The 15,472-nt window shown below is 33.1% G+C and overlaps 1 protein-coding gene across 2 annotated transcripts; it reads right to left on the bottom strand.

The window, feature by feature from the left end:
- On the bottom strand, window positions 1–14,215 carry LOC128185770 (trafficking protein particle complex subunit 10-like). 2 transcript variants are annotated; one of them, XM_052855431.1, is made up of 23 exons: window positions 14,059–14,215; window positions 13,819–13,867; window positions 12,942–13,023; window positions 12,420–12,552; window positions 11,811–12,004; window positions 11,300–11,495; window positions 10,535–10,646; window positions 9,581–9,828; window positions 8,686–8,832; window positions 8,155–8,272; window positions 7,762–7,844; window positions 7,475–7,566; window positions 7,047–7,187; window positions 6,638–6,741; window positions 5,055–5,536; window positions 4,549–4,690; window positions 4,049–4,278; window positions 3,760–3,860; window positions 3,271–3,394; window positions 2,449–2,613; window positions 1,899–2,079; window positions 1,524–1,631; window positions 1–893 (listed from the first exon to the last, which is right to left on the bottom strand). In XM_052855431.1, the coding sequence occupies exons 2-23, from the start codon at window positions 13,841–13,843 to the stop codon at window positions 718–720; spliced, it is 3,384 nt and encodes a 1,127-aa protein (XP_052711391.1). In that variant the 5' UTR covers window positions 13,844–13,867; window positions 14,059–14,215; the 3' UTR covers window positions 1–717. The 2 variants fall into 2 exon arrangements, with proteins under 2 accessions (XP_052711391.1, XP_052711390.1); XM_052855430.1 differs by lacking the exons at window positions 13,819–13,867; window positions 14,059–14,215 and adding an exon at window positions 13,452–13,575.
- Window positions 14,216–15,472: the final 1,257 nt, after the last annotated feature.

Below are 15,472 nucleotides of genomic sequence, written 5' to 3'. Positions count from 1 at the left end.
TTGATTTTATTGTTTGTTTTAATAGTAAGTACATCATAATATGCTTCTTTAATTACGGCATCTCATATTACTAAAGCTACATGTAGTTTGCAAACTTATATGAAAGACAAGAGTGTATGCCCACTACTAATACATGTACAAATGTTATCTTATCCACCTTCTGTAAGTAATTTTGATAAATACACATTTTTATAAGGAAGATATATGGAAATAAATTCATCTAAGGACTGCGTATACCATAAAATTCTTTAAACTATATTCAAAATATGGCCGACCTAGAAATCCATGAGACAGTATTTCATATTTCACTATTTAAATACATGTACTAGTGAGTGTACACAATAAATACATGTACTAGTGAGTGTACACAATAAATACATGTACTAGTGAGTGTACACAATAAATACAATGAAAAAATTCCGAACCAAAAGCCTACAGCTTGTCATTGCACATTGGATTAAGTTATTGATTTAGAATATATTATACTCTATCTTCATAAGGCTTCTAATAAACTTGAGAAGATCCTTCATAATGGATACACGTATACTACTACTGAGCTGCATTTTAAAGTCACCAAATCTGTAGTATATTCCGTTCGATACACATATTCAATGAAACAAAATCTGGCAGTGTCAAAATAAACAATATTTGGCACATCATTTGTCAACAAAATAACAAATTCTATATAAAAAAAATCCTAGCTAAATACATTCTGCATCAGGAACGTTTTGTGTTGATTTTTGAGGAAGTCTGAAGGATTCGGACTTGTTTGGCACTGCTAGCATAGTACACCTGACCCCGGGGAAACCCCTGCTGGACAGGGCCCTCCTGGTCGGGGGATATGTCATCTGGGGAACCAGACTTCCTGTTGTCTTCTGATTTCTTTAGCATATCTTGATTAGAAATGAAAATAAACTCTCTTAGAAGTGTACATAAAGAATGTTTTATATGAAACACAGAAATTTCAATATATGATAAATGTACAAGGTTCTCTGTCCAATAATGAAAAGAGGGTTTTGTTAATTTTTGTTCTTTCAGAATTTGAGGATATCAGAGATTTCAAGGCTTACTTAATATATTTAATTAAATTCATGTATGGAGATTGCTATTACAACACAAAGAAACAGTCAAAATGAAAACTCTACACATCCTTCACATTCAATAGTGGTTTTAAGAAAATAAAATTGATTCCAAGATGAGTTTTAATGTTTGCATTGAAAAAAAAAATATTGCATGTAATTCTAGTTTAAAGGGAAATAACTCAGACTCTTTGAATTGTGATCAGCATAAACTGTGGTGTAATAAATAAAGCCTCTATTCACCTAACTTTATCTACAATTAAAATAGTAAACGAATTCTTCATATCAAATATTAACTAGGCAATTTTTGATAAATTAGATAAGATGAATCAAAGGACATTCAATGACAGTACAGTTGAATCATCTCCTATTATTATAGTTCAACTGAATTGGAAATGAAGTCCCCCCCCCCCCCACCTCTCCTCTCCATCACTACAAGCTTACCTTTACTAGGTCTAAATAGGGTCACCTTTGGAACATGCACAAGGCCTGGTACTAATGGAATGACAGTTAATGAGATCTCACATTTCCCCTCTGCAATATCTAACAGTCCTGAAAGTACACGTAATGTTGAAAAAAAATATTTAACATTAACTTTTTTTACCTAAGGAGTTATTTACTTAAGATCTAGCTTATTTGTTTTTGCTTGTTATCAAGCTTGTTATTAATTGCATATTAATGAAAAAAATACCACTATAATACAAGTAGTTATTCCATCAACAACCAAATGTCACCGGCATCTCATTTACTTTCCACTTACATATGATGGTATCAGACACAGTGATATAAATACATGCGCAGTTGCAGACACACAAATACCTGAGCTATTTCCAGTGACTGCCCACACGTCCGGTTTGTCCTCTATCTTATAAAATACAGGTGTCTTGAGATTACATCCAGGGGATCGGATGACCCTAAGGGTGAGGTTTGCACCACTACCCACCCTGCAGTCTTTGGTGTCCCCCTCTGGCTTCACATCCACTTTTACAGTGTACAGAGTCTAATCAAAGAAAGATAAGGATCGGTTAATAAACATGTAACTTAAAGATAAATAATAAACATAAAGATGTAAGCTTTTAAATTAAAGCATATCTGCCCTTTTTAAAGTGTACCTGTAAATCATTTTCACCATTGTAAAGTATAGAGTATATTTTGCATATTTTCCCAATGTTACAACCCAGTACTGTTAAATTATTATACTTTCATGTTAAATACTGAAATCTGATTGCTATAGATGCAGTTTATAATTCATTCTATTACCCTCAGCATTAGCAACACACTTGGCTTTGCGTTAATTGACAATGTTTATTCTCAAGGTGTCAATTCCAACTGTTACCCTGCCAAACAGGCACTATATATATAATGTTACCTGGAAGTCTGAGATGGAGAAGCCATAAGACAGTTTGTGGGTCGTCTGACTGACGTCCAGCCGACTACCGTACAGAACGCTGTACACCAGCCGCAGGTCTGTGACCTCTGAACTGTTACACTTCAGCTGCCACACATAGGACACGGTCTGGTGACGACTCACACTCTGTAAGTAATTTATTTATTATAGTGATATGTGCATATTATGTACAATTGTTCCATATGATACAAATTTTAATCAATTACTTGTACATTAATATTGGGCACCTAGACCATTGGGCCCATAGGTCACCTTTGATTATATTAACAATTACAGTTCATCACAAGTTACACAAGTGTATTAAATTATATTGGGGTTAAGGTTATATTAAAATATAATTTCATATCAAAGCAAATATCAACTGAAAAAAATTATCTATAAAGAAATTGTATACAAATTCGGAATGCTTTTAAAACATGTTATGATAAATGTCAAGATTTACAGCTTATTAAAGATGTAGTCACATATTGTCTCTGTAAATAATCAGGCATCCTTTGTCACCCATTTACTATTTCATATGAACTGACCAGGCCCCAAAAGGTTGGGAATGGAATAACTGCATACATGTGTGCACATTTCCGACACAGATATATATATGTGTATTCTAATAATTACCAAGAAACACTTAACTTTGTATAGATGTACAGTGTACATACATAATATGTATTTGTACATGTGCTTAAAGGCTTAGGAGGATTGCCAAAAAACACAAAACTTTACACTTGAAAAAGATAGATAAGTAATTTGAAATACATAGTGTGAAATGGAAATCTATCTTCTTACTAGTTCTAGTCCAGGTTTATTCATTGGGAAAATTTCTACATCAGGGTTCTCACATTTTAACAGGGCCTCTGTCAACAGGAACTTCTCTTTAGTGCTGCCATCTAGTGAGATCTGGATATATTTCCTTCAATGAAAACATACAAATTTTCATCATAAAGATAAAGACAAGAAATCTTTCAAAATGTTCTATGGTTGATAGCATTTATACATACATTAATCAAACAACTCTCCTGAACAAAAACACATTCACACTATCACTTGCCACATGTCATCACTATTGTCTATCACGAAAAATGCTTCTATCTGTAATACACGTATGTGATTCACTCATAACGGAAGAGAGATAACTCCGTCTATCGTTTCCACTCCTAAGCTAAATCAGTGTAAAATTATTGTTGGACGGAGATGAATTTGCTTTGTAATCGGCTTTCCCATTTCATCTTAAATTAGTTGTAGATGGAATACACATTAACACCCTCAAAAGTTTACCTGTCTCCAGCAGTCAGAACTTTGTGTGTGACCCAAAATGGAGAATTAAATGTCAGGTTCATTTTCACTGGTAAGGCAAAACTATGACTTATTACAATCATCTGAAAAAGAAGAATCTTCATTTAAGACATGCATCAAGAATGCACAATATTTATAAATCTACAGGTCAGTTACCCTGCATGACCTTAAAATGTAAGGCTTAAATATTCTTCAAAATAGAAAATGTAAATGACTTATCAAAATGCAATCTACATGTATAGTAGGTTGGTAGTTTTAGGATTCCTCTTACTTGTGCTTCTGATGTCATGGAATTCTCCCTCTCATGGAAAAGATGAACTTTGAACTCATATGGTTGTCCATCCTCAGTTTCCTTGACAACCAGCATGTTGTGATCATTCTCCGTGGTAACAGTAAGGCTATCGGAGGTTTCCAGTGACAGTTTGTCCCCTGGATTTAAGCGGAAACTCCCTGGTGAAATACTCAGGTAGGCTAACTGTGTTATACCTGACAGGAGGTAATCTAAACAGACAAAAAAAAGGTAAACTACATGTACATATTTAGTATAATACACACAAGTTCTACACATCAGTGCATGTATTGGTACATTACATGTAAATGTCCTGAAATTTTGTTTGTGAGATTCAAACCAAGCTCAAAATAGTGGAACTTTTATATGTAAGGAGTATTGCTTCCTTAACAAACTTTCTTATAATTCAGTAAATCTCTCTCTCTCTCTCTCTCTCTCTCTCTCTCTCTCTCTCTCTCTCTCTCTCTCTCTCTCTCACTCACCTCCTTCAGCTGGTTTAAGTACACACACAGGTTCCTCATGCGACACACTAAAATATTCCTCCGTCTCTAAAGTCTTCAGAAAATCCAGCCCTCCTATCTTAAGCAGCAGCTGGCCTGGTTTGTATCCTCCAGTGTTCTTCATCTGCAAAAGAGCATACAAGTACATGTACCACTGAAATTTGAAAAATGGTAAAAAAAAAAAAGGACTGGTACTTGTACTGGTAGAAGTCATTCTTTCAATGTAATATACTGCTTTACAACAAACATAATATTTACCAGTTGCCACAAAAAAACCCCTCAGGTCTTTATGTAATTATAATTTGTTTACAGTTACCACTTTCTTTATTCTTAACAGAATTCTAAGTCAGACATGAATAATGCTTTTTATTAATATCAACTGAGATTATCACAGTTGAGGGGAGATAACTCCATAAGCTCTACAACTCTGGATATTTGATGTGTAATCAAAATGTGTATTTAGACATAAAAATAGGACAAAAATTCACCTCTTTGGAGAAACTGAGTACATTTTTCCCTGGAGTAAGTTTCACCTTCTCAAGCCTCAGGGCCTCATTGAAATCCTCCTTAATCTGCTGAGATTCCCGGCGGTAGTTCTTTGTGCTGTCCATTCTCCGTAGTAAATCCTGGGAGTTTACACAGACAATTCCACATGACGACGACTCCATACTGGCCTTGACCTCAATATGACTAGGAACAGGTTTTTTAACAGGGTTAAAGTTCGGAACTTGTTCTCTCAAGAAGCCCCCACTGTCTGCCTTACAGAGAAGCTTTTTCCCTGAGACATTTGGTTTTGTGACGTTATGGGGACGAACAGACAGACTGACAAAGTCAAACTGAACTGTGTCGGGAATGTCACACTTAATGTGTATGTCTATAGACACAGACTGATCACAGATAATGGAATGTTCTTGTACGACGATGTCTTCCACAACAAACATTGGGGCAGCTTTCAACAGATAATTACTCCCTGCAACACAAGTTTTACAATCATACGTGTAAAGATATTCAAAATACATGTACATGGTCTGGTTTTTAGTTTTTAAAAAAATTAAGATAAATCATTTATTATAAATATCAAAACTTTAGGAGGTTTTCAGAGAGATAAATTTTGGATATAATATAAGGATGGTTTAAAAAATAAACTTACAAGATACCGTATAAACAAGTGAAAGGTCAGCTTATGTGTAAACTTTGCAAAATATTAAGTAAAGTGAGCTGATAGTTTATCTGTTTACTGAGCCCAAATTTTGGTTGTACATGTATGTCCAAATAAACCCTGACATTGTATATAGGTTTATATAGAAAAAATGGGGTTATCATTTTCAATTTAATTTGTAAAAAATGTAAAAATTTTCAGCGATGGGGCTAAAACATGAGTTGACCTTTTGTCAAATTAAAACAAAATTGATCAGATAGTATGTATGCTATCCCCCTCATATTTTGGTCCTATAAACATATCGTGCCAGCCATTTTACGTATAGAATTGTATAGAATAAAAGGATGTTTACAAATCAAATTTGATTTTATTTGTAATAGATAAATAAACCTTTTCACTGTGATTCACACAGAACATGAAAGGATTGCGCACAATTTAAAATTCTTTTTTTTTCAAATTATATTTTGAATTTTAATTATTGGCGCTTCAATAAAAAAATGCACGACATTTCTTTTTGCTAATTGTTACGTCAAAGTTTTAACTGACGTCATTGTAAGACGTTGATTCTGACGTGGATAATGTCGATTTTGAAGAAGTGGCAACATGATTTAAATATTCTAAACATTATTCTAACAATTCATTTCATGAAGAATAATTTTTATGATTATTGATTTTTCAACATGATTTAAATATTCTAAACATTATTCTAACAATTCATTTCACGAAGAATAATTTTTATGATTATTGATTTTTTAAAAAAATAAAAACGTTACATGATAACCTGTATATCTTAACAATTTTCTCTGTATTTGCGTTTTACCATAGTAATGTGAGATACCCTGCGCAGAGGGCTCAAAATTTTAAACCCATGATCGACCTTTAAGTTTCGCCATGACCATGACCCAAACAAACCTGCACACTCATTGCCAATCTCCAATATCTCTGCCTGGAATGACTGCCGCACCTCTTTGGAGAGTGTTGGACTACTGACTACTTGGCATACAGTTTTGAGATACGTTAACAGGTTAAGGAAACAATAGGCTTTCAAAAACAATACTGTGATTTGAATTACCTAGATAAATTCTTGTTCAAAGAAGAAGTTCTACATATTACAAACCGAAAGTAGTACATATTTACATGTATGAGGTGCTGACCTTCAGATTTATTTTGTAGATAGATAAAACCAAGCCTGTAACTTATATATATATAATCTGTATGAGATTTAAACACCCAAAATCTTGATTAACATTCTCAAGTAAAGAAACTTTTCTTAATATCCTTGATAAAATTAAATGTAAATAGAAAGCAATAATAAGGATATTTGAGCCTGTTTCCCAACAGTTTCTGGCATTTAGCCAGCTCCAGCTTCATGTCGTCTGCTAAATGATGCCAGCCTTCCTGGTGGAAACTCTTCATGGCATCCATCAGAAAGTTCTCGGCTTTTTCTGGTTCACCTTGCAGTCTTACAAACAAAATAATGCAAACTAGTTTTTTCTCTGTGCAAAGTCAAGGCTTAAAAAAAATCATAATGTGTACATACAATGTAATTATATCTAAAGAAACATTTTAACTTTAAATACATCATTTTCATGTGTTTTTTAAAAGTTCATATCATTATTAAATAAAGATTCATTATCTTTTTCAATATGTTCAAATATTTAATCTTATAAACAGGTTAATGGATTGTGTTGAGCATCAGATAGATCTTATTTTGAGTTTATATAGATAAGAATTCTGTTTGAATCTTACATGTAGAAGTTTGCAAGGTCCTTTCCAATCTGCCGGGCTGATCTGAATCTGCTGATGTGTTTAAACGTCCCCATAGCAAGCTCAGATAACTCCTGTTGAGAGAAAAATCAATGTTTGAAAAAATGAGCTCAGAATACAAGCATTTTTATATAAATTTATCAGTATCCTAATTATCATAAATATAAGTATAGGCCTAATCTAATTTTTTTATATTTCAAATACTCTCTTGAAACAAACCAAAATACAAATGTACCACTACTGAATTTAAAAAAAAATAGAGATAATACCAGGTAAGTTCGTGTAAATGCTTCTTTTGATGACAGTGCTTCTCTTAATTTTTCTGGAGGATGCATAGTCTTGTCTTCCTTATCTAAATTCAAACAACAAATTAGGTAAAAAGGCTCTTTTTTACCAACAGACTAGGAGAAAACACATACATGTACATGCAACATTGATTTTTCAAAATTTTGAAGTCTAGGGCACTTTATTGCAGTTATATATCATGTTTTTTTTTGATACCTTGAACTCATTAAAATATTCAAGATACTGTTATAAATGAAGAGATTAATTACAAGTGCCCTCCCTCTTTTTTTTCTAACTTAATACATGTAGTACCTTTAAATGACTTTTAACTTGTCTGTCTTATTAAGAGAATCACACATAGAAATGTTTTTAAATACCATCATCATCCCTGGATTTTAAACCAGATATAAGGTTGAGAACCAGGGTGAGTTGGTCAGAAGTTGGTTCAATTTCTGGTTCTGGTCTTAATCCACATAACTCTCCAAGAAATCTTAACTAGAAAAACATAAAAGCAATCTTTAAGCAAAACGAGCAGTAATCTTTCTTGAAAAAATAAATCTTGATTCAATGATTCATTGCCTTTTACACAGATTTGCATTATAATGTTACACTTATGAGAGACTGTAAACATATCAGAACAAATCAATTTGTGATACAATTTACTAAACATTAATAATACAATAAGTAACATGTATTAAAACAAGAGAAGAAAACAACCATTTTCGGGTACATACATTATATTTTTAAAAATTAACGTTTTTTATGTCCTTAGCCATTCCTCAACTAACAAAAAACCTAAACCATTCAGTAAATGGAATGTTAACTGAACGCGAATGAATTACAGAGATATGCCAGTCACCATTCAGGTGATTGAATGGCAGAGTTTCATCCTGTGTATTTTTTCTGACCTTCTTTCTGGCGTAGTCCCACAGACTGGCAGTGTACAGGGAGTAGCTCTTTATGGGATCAGACCCAGAGAACTTCTCACATTTGTTCAGGACCTCCAGACAGCTCAGGAAAACCCAGCAGTCAATGGTGCCCACAGGCATCTCCACCTGTCAGAGCAGAGAGGAAACCATTAAAAACGAGTGCCTCTATTCCCCATATAGATATAATGCATCTATTTTAACGCTGCCCAACTTAGTTGTATACAATATGACATCATGATTGGTTTTAATGTAAAGATGCATTTTGAAATCCAGTTTACCAGGAATGTATTGGAATGTTTGGGTGTTATGAAGTTCTTGGCAAGACTGATGATTGAAGATTTGAATATACATCAGAACAAAGAAACTGTTAATTTCTCCATTTGCAAGCTCTAGCAATCATACTTAATGTATGTATTCCCTTTGTCCAGAAACAAAGACCGTGAAAGGAAATAGTTGTTACACATACTGTTGCCTCAGGCACAAAAAGCATGGCCTTGTCAAGCTGTATAACAACACATACACATTTACTATGTCTACAGAGGAATACATACATAGTAAAACCTGCCTCAATTGACATCTGCGTATTCAAATTCAGTAGCTGTAATGTTCTTTGCTAATGCAATTTTGAGTTCCAACTGAAACACACTTCCTTCACTTAATCATTGTATTAAGTTAGGCAATATATTCTGATCATTTTGTAAACATATTTTTTTTTTTGAAAAATTTTGAGTTTGTTAATAAGAGGCATTCAAGAATATTCCCATTCTGGAAAAGCAAATATCTTGTTTTATTACATCCTGATCACTAAACAACCAGATTCTAATTAATAAACTTTTTTTTGGTCTTTTTTATTCATCCCTGTATTTAGTCCCACCTTTAACTTGCGGACTTCCTGTACTGTGTTGTGTAGGAACTCCATGGCTCGCTTCGGAACTTCCAGCGGCATGTTCAGGAGGAACAACAGAGCACACTGTCTGGAGAAGAGATAGCTCCGGAAATCCAACAGGCTGTCCAGATTATCCTTGATCAGGTCGCGGATGTCACGGTTGATTGGTTTCCTGAGGGACAGTCCGGACCATTTAGTACATTCATTTGTGTACTTCATCATCCAATCAACAGGGTCTGAAATAAAATTTTCTTCATTATTCAAATTTCTTAATATTCAACTCAGGGTATAAGTATAAAGTTTTGATTAAATAAAACACAAATATGTGATAAATTATTTATACATACAACAAAAAATATAATAGTTGTTTCTTTAATGTTCAATTCTATTTGTTTAAATCAAAACTTTTCAATTTCACAAAACAAATTATACATCAATTACGTGTGAACAGATACATTGAAAAAACTTTCCTCTTATGAGCAGTCAAATATTTCATCTATACTGTGCTTTTAAGGTGGCTTGGGACACTTGTCAATATTAATGTGGATTTTACTTGAAATACTTTCATAGGTTTAAAATCAATTTTCAAATTTCAAAATATTTGACCATAAAACATGTTTTAAAACTTTTTGGATAGGTAAAAATTAGTAAAAGCCACTGCTATATTCGAACTCATGACTACCATATTTGTAGTAATTTAATGCTCTAATCCATTGTGCTATGCTGTTAGGAAACAATTTTTGGAAAAAAAATAGTGAATATTTCTTGCCACAAACAAGTACATGTTTTTGTGAAATACTTGTTTGTGGTGAGAAATATTCACGAAAATGAGGCTCTTGCCAACTGCGCAAAAATTTCTTGCACAAAATAAAAGTTGGTTTACAGTATGTAACACCTGATGAGTTATATGTAATACAAATGTAATACAAATGTAATACATACTTCCTGCAGCAAAGAAGAGGATGTACTGTGTGAACAAAGCATCCAGCTCATCGTACTGAATCAGGGCATCCTCAAACAGGCCCAGCATCTCATACATAAATGCCAGCTCTTCCTGTAACACACAAATCAAAGGTTGTAGATTCACAATTTCAGCAAATCAATCTTTTCTATTTCTCAAGACAACACTTGTTTCAAATTTGCACACATTTGGGTTTTTTTAAAAGGTCAATCAAGGCATGTAACATTCAATTGCAATATGACTAATGTAAATTTTATGGATTCAAATTTCTTGAGCCATTAATATGTAAAAGTATTAATCATACCCATATGACTACACAACTGTTACATTATCCCTTTTTTTCCTGAATCTTCATGCACTATCTTTCATATGCTATATCTAATTGATATATACACTTAATAAATAAGTACCTATTAGGTATAGTGTTTTAAAATAGGTACATAATGTATTTTGCTTAAATTTTATTGGAATGTTAAATTCTTGTGGGCTTAATTACCGGTATTAAGATAACTAGGCTATCATTGAACTTGAAAGTTTTTTATCCAATATTTATCTAATCATACATATATAACATATAAATGTGTATCATACAGACATATCTTTCTCTCCTTAAATCTAATTTGTAATTTTATAAATCAACAATCAACAAAGACAATATACATATACGCTCAAGATTTCATTTGAGCCTTTTTGATTAAAAAAAAATCCTAAAGTGCACAGCAAGTAAACAGGATTATTTATCTCACCTGTACAAGGAAGAAATTGGTGAATTGCCATCCTGGTTCGTTTCTTTTCTCACGTAAATTTCTCATTCCGTCCTCATACTTCACGAGGTGTTTATTGAAAGCTTGCAGTAACAGAGTACGGAGTCGCTGAAGCATAACTTGCAAGGATTCGTTAGACTTCTGATCCTGCTTTAATGGGTCATTGACTACCACGCACCTGCATTACAAATTGCATGTAAAAAATTACAGTTAGTTGTTTTACAGAAAATATTTCTCACAAATTTATACAGCACTCTTTTATTAGGTATTCAGTTTTACTGATTTGTCATTAATTACCAAACACTTACATAACAATTTAAAAATGTTGGTTTATATTGTTTGGAGAAAAAAAAAAACCCTTACATTTTTGACAAACTATTTTCATATGACACTCTTAGATTCAATGAAATTCATGACAGCAGGTTTTGTAGAAATAAGGATTCATATAAATTTTTCAACATGTTAAAAGCATTTAATCCTGTGATAAACTAACCTGTCTGGTGTCTTGTTACAGAAATCGCTTTTGATTTTGTCAAACACTGAAGACCTGGGTAACAGTTTGGACTTGAGTTTGCTTTCATCAGTGGACACCACCACTATCAACCAATCAGGGATGTTCTTTCTCTTCAGTGCAGAGGTCCATTCTACAAGCTCCTCACGAGTTGTTTGTTTGTAAGCGTCCAAATCCTGAATATATATATTACAGATTGAGTAAAAATAATTTAGCTTTTTTCTTCAATGGCGGTAGTGAAATGTAGGTTTCATCTTTTTTTTCGAATATTTTATGTCAAATATGTACCAAAAATACATGTACATAAATTTTGTCTTGATTCAGAAATTTAATCAGAAAATAAGATTATTATTACCAGGTAACTTAAGATATGTTTGACTCATGATGGTAGCATTTTGTTTGTTTTCTACTTTGCATTTAAAAAAGTCAAACTACATGGAAATTAACTAATTATGAAATCGTCTATAAAACCACTGTTTTACAACAATATTCAACCCTAATTGCCACATCTGAAGGCTATGAAGCCTTCAGTTTAGCAAACTACATGTACTACATAAAGACTGCATCCAATTCAACGTGTGGATATCTTACACAAGAGGTCCAGAATATGTGGAAGAATGGTCGACTGACTAGAGTTTTATCTGTGTCTGATGGCAAGATATCCTCATCATACGGAACAAAACTGGCCTCCAGAAAGACCGTTTTGGGAGCTCTGCTGTACGACCTAAAACAGGAGATGATAATACTGAATTTTCAAGAGATACATTAACTTATCAACTCAATATACATATACCTACAAGTATGTATATGTCATTTTTATTAAAACTCTGACTTTTTATTTTAAAGTTTGCTGATGAACATGTTTTTCATGAGTCGTTCATTTTGGTAAATGGTGGATGAAAATCATCTTTCATAATCTTTAAAGTTAAAAAGTTAACATTTACAAATCATTTTTTGCCCTAACTAGCATTGAAAACTTCATAATACTAAATCCACAAGCATTCTTAACATGGGGTTGAAAATTGTCAATCATAATCTTAAACATTTAAGAGTCTATATTGAATCATTTATTGACCTAGCAAATACAAGTAAGACTATACTAAATGGACAGACCTCCTCCATTCTATAGCCTCCTGTGGGAGCCACTGTAGCAGGGATGGGTGTAGGGACGAGAACAGGGACTGGTCCCCGTGACCTGAAACATTAAAACAAGAGATAAGTGTACTTGTAAACATAGAACTACATACATGTTATAATACTTGATAATATATAGGTTTATTCTCAAATAATTTGAATTTAAAACTTGCAATATCACATAGCCTTTTACTAGTTTTAGAGCTGTTTAGGGATTTTTTTTTCAACAACTACAGACATTGTTTTAGGTAAACATAAGAGACAAAGCTAAAATATGGTTTTGACAAATCTTATTTCCTCGTAAAATACAAAGAACAGATATTAATTTATACAGACATTATTCAGATGTTCTTATATATATTGGAAACACCATAGGACACAGAAATTGTTTGATCCTGTGTTTGTATATCAGTGAATGCAATTTTACATTGAAATAAAAAGTACAATGTCACATGAATGTGTACATTCGCACGATAATGAGTAACTTACAGGTAACAATGGGTTTTGTTTCCATTGTGCATCTGAACAATCAACTGTCAAAGATTAAACTTGACAGAGCCACGAAAAAAGTCACCTGCATCTGTTTTGGGTTTGGATTAATTTAACATCGAGCCCGACCTTATTTAAAGGGGGCGTTTCCATTTGCTTTATATTTTCAGTCAATTAATAATTTCGAATTGATTGAACAAAATTTTAACACAAGTGCTATTTTTCGTTCTTTAAATGTGATATAGTCACAACATTTTTAACTGATAATATTCAAATAAATTCAGAAGAGTATGTTTCATTATTACAAGTAGGTCAATATATAGCGGCCCAAACTACGAAGCGTGCATGCAAAGTATAGAAAACTCACTTGTAACAACTGGTTTGGTTTCCATTCGGAACAGAGGAGACGTGCTTTACTAAATCAAAAGAAGAAATTCCTGTGCTTGTAATATGTTAATCCAAAATCAAGTTATTCATGAACAACCGCTATTTAATTGCACGGATCATCTGTTTGCCTGATAGCATGGCCGAAGCGTGTTATCAAGAATTACATGGTGCACGATATATCATAGACTACATACACATGAAGAAGTATATACCCCGATACCTGCTAATCATAATACATTGTAACATGAAACGCCCTGGGCTTGATCCATGAATTCCCGTACGTACATGAAATTATAGACATACTACAGTACATAGTTCCAGGTTTTCTACCTTGTTGCATCAATTGCAAATTAAAATTCATATTAAATGCAACAGCGACTGGGTATCTGAATGATTGACATCCGTTTCTTCTTAAGAATAAGTTTTACAAGTTAACGAAATGCACTTGGTTTAAAAATACGTACGCGTCTGAAATTCCCTGATTACACATTTACAGGATGTCCGCTTTTTTTTTTTATAAAAAAGGATGTGAAATGGAAATATTATAAGGAGGAATCTTGGGTTTTTATTCATTGTCAAATTTGTATTGAAATTAGGTATTACATAATAACGACAACTACTTCATAACTTTAAAATATGTGGGATAAGAAACAGTTGAATTTATAGCTTGTACATGTCACAGTGTAAATACCAAACAAAATATATCAAAATTTTTAATAAAGAATTTTTTAGGGATGTCAAATCGGTCAATTTTTAGTACTCGGTTACTCGGACGTTTTTCCGATCGAGTACCCGGGTACTCGGTAAAGTACAAGTACATTGTAACTTTTTGTTGCGTTTGATATCCAAGTATCAGTCGTCAGAGCTTCAGTATCAACTCTATCAAGTTCTCCTAACAGAGCGGATTTACGATCTTCGTACACTTTTTCGATCCTAGATTTTTTAGTATAACGGGACGGTATGTTGTAGTTTGGTGCGACGATTGGACATCAGTTTTTTAAAGCCTTTGCCTTCGACCATTTGTAACGGCATGTAATCAAACACAACCATATCAACAATCACACGTGTAATATCATCTGTCTCTTTTCCCGAGAATTTACGGTTTATTGGAGAATTGACAAAATTCGATTAAAGTCGGTTGTTTTTCTGGAGTTTCTGGCCTGTCAAATTCCTCCTTATGTTTAAGACGAATGTGATTTAACATGTTTGTCGTTACCCCCGTATAGGATAAGTTTACTTCGCACAGCTGACATTTTACGTTTTTTGAATCTTTAGTTCTTTTAAAATATTTCCAGACCTTTAAAGTCGGTGGCGGCATTTTAGGTCTGTTCAATTTATAATAGACTATATAAACGATTTTCAATGAAAACAAATCATTAAAGTAAGCCAAAAATAAGGGTAGAAGACAGCCAAAGGTGAGAAAAGCTAGGTAACAGGTGCTTGGTCACGATAATTACTATATAAACACAGCCACAGGCGATAACGGTCACTTAGCATATTTAGCAGTTTAGATGCGTAGGGAATCCTAATTACTGTATGTACAAATGCAATGGACATTTTAAGTTTTAAAACCGATGTTTTAATGCATTATTAAATAAACTTAGAAATATTAAAAAATATACATCCGAGTAACC

The sequence above is a fragment of the Crassostrea angulata genome, chromosome 5 (genome assembly GCF_025612915.1).
Source record: "Crassostrea angulata isolate pt1a10 chromosome 5, ASM2561291v2, whole genome shotgun sequence".
Taxonomy (NCBI): Eukaryota; Metazoa; Mollusca; class Bivalvia; order Ostreida; family Ostreidae; genus Magallana; species Magallana angulata.
The sequence above is the reverse complement of the archived record's forward strand: the minus strand, read 5'-3'. Positions and strand labels throughout refer to the sequence as shown.

Coding starts and splice junctions, on each gene's coding strand:
- LOC128185770 (XM_052855431.1), bottom strand. CDS start 13,843: ATGGAAACCAAACCAGTTGTTACAA. Junction 9,829..10,534: donor CCTCTTCTTTGCTGCAGGAA/GTATGTATTACA, acceptor ATTTTATTTCAG/ACCCTGTTGATTGGATGATG. Junction 1,632..1,898: donor AGTCACTGGAAATAGCTCAG/GTATTTGTGTGT, acceptor GTGTACTTTCAG/GACTGTTAGATATTGCAGAG.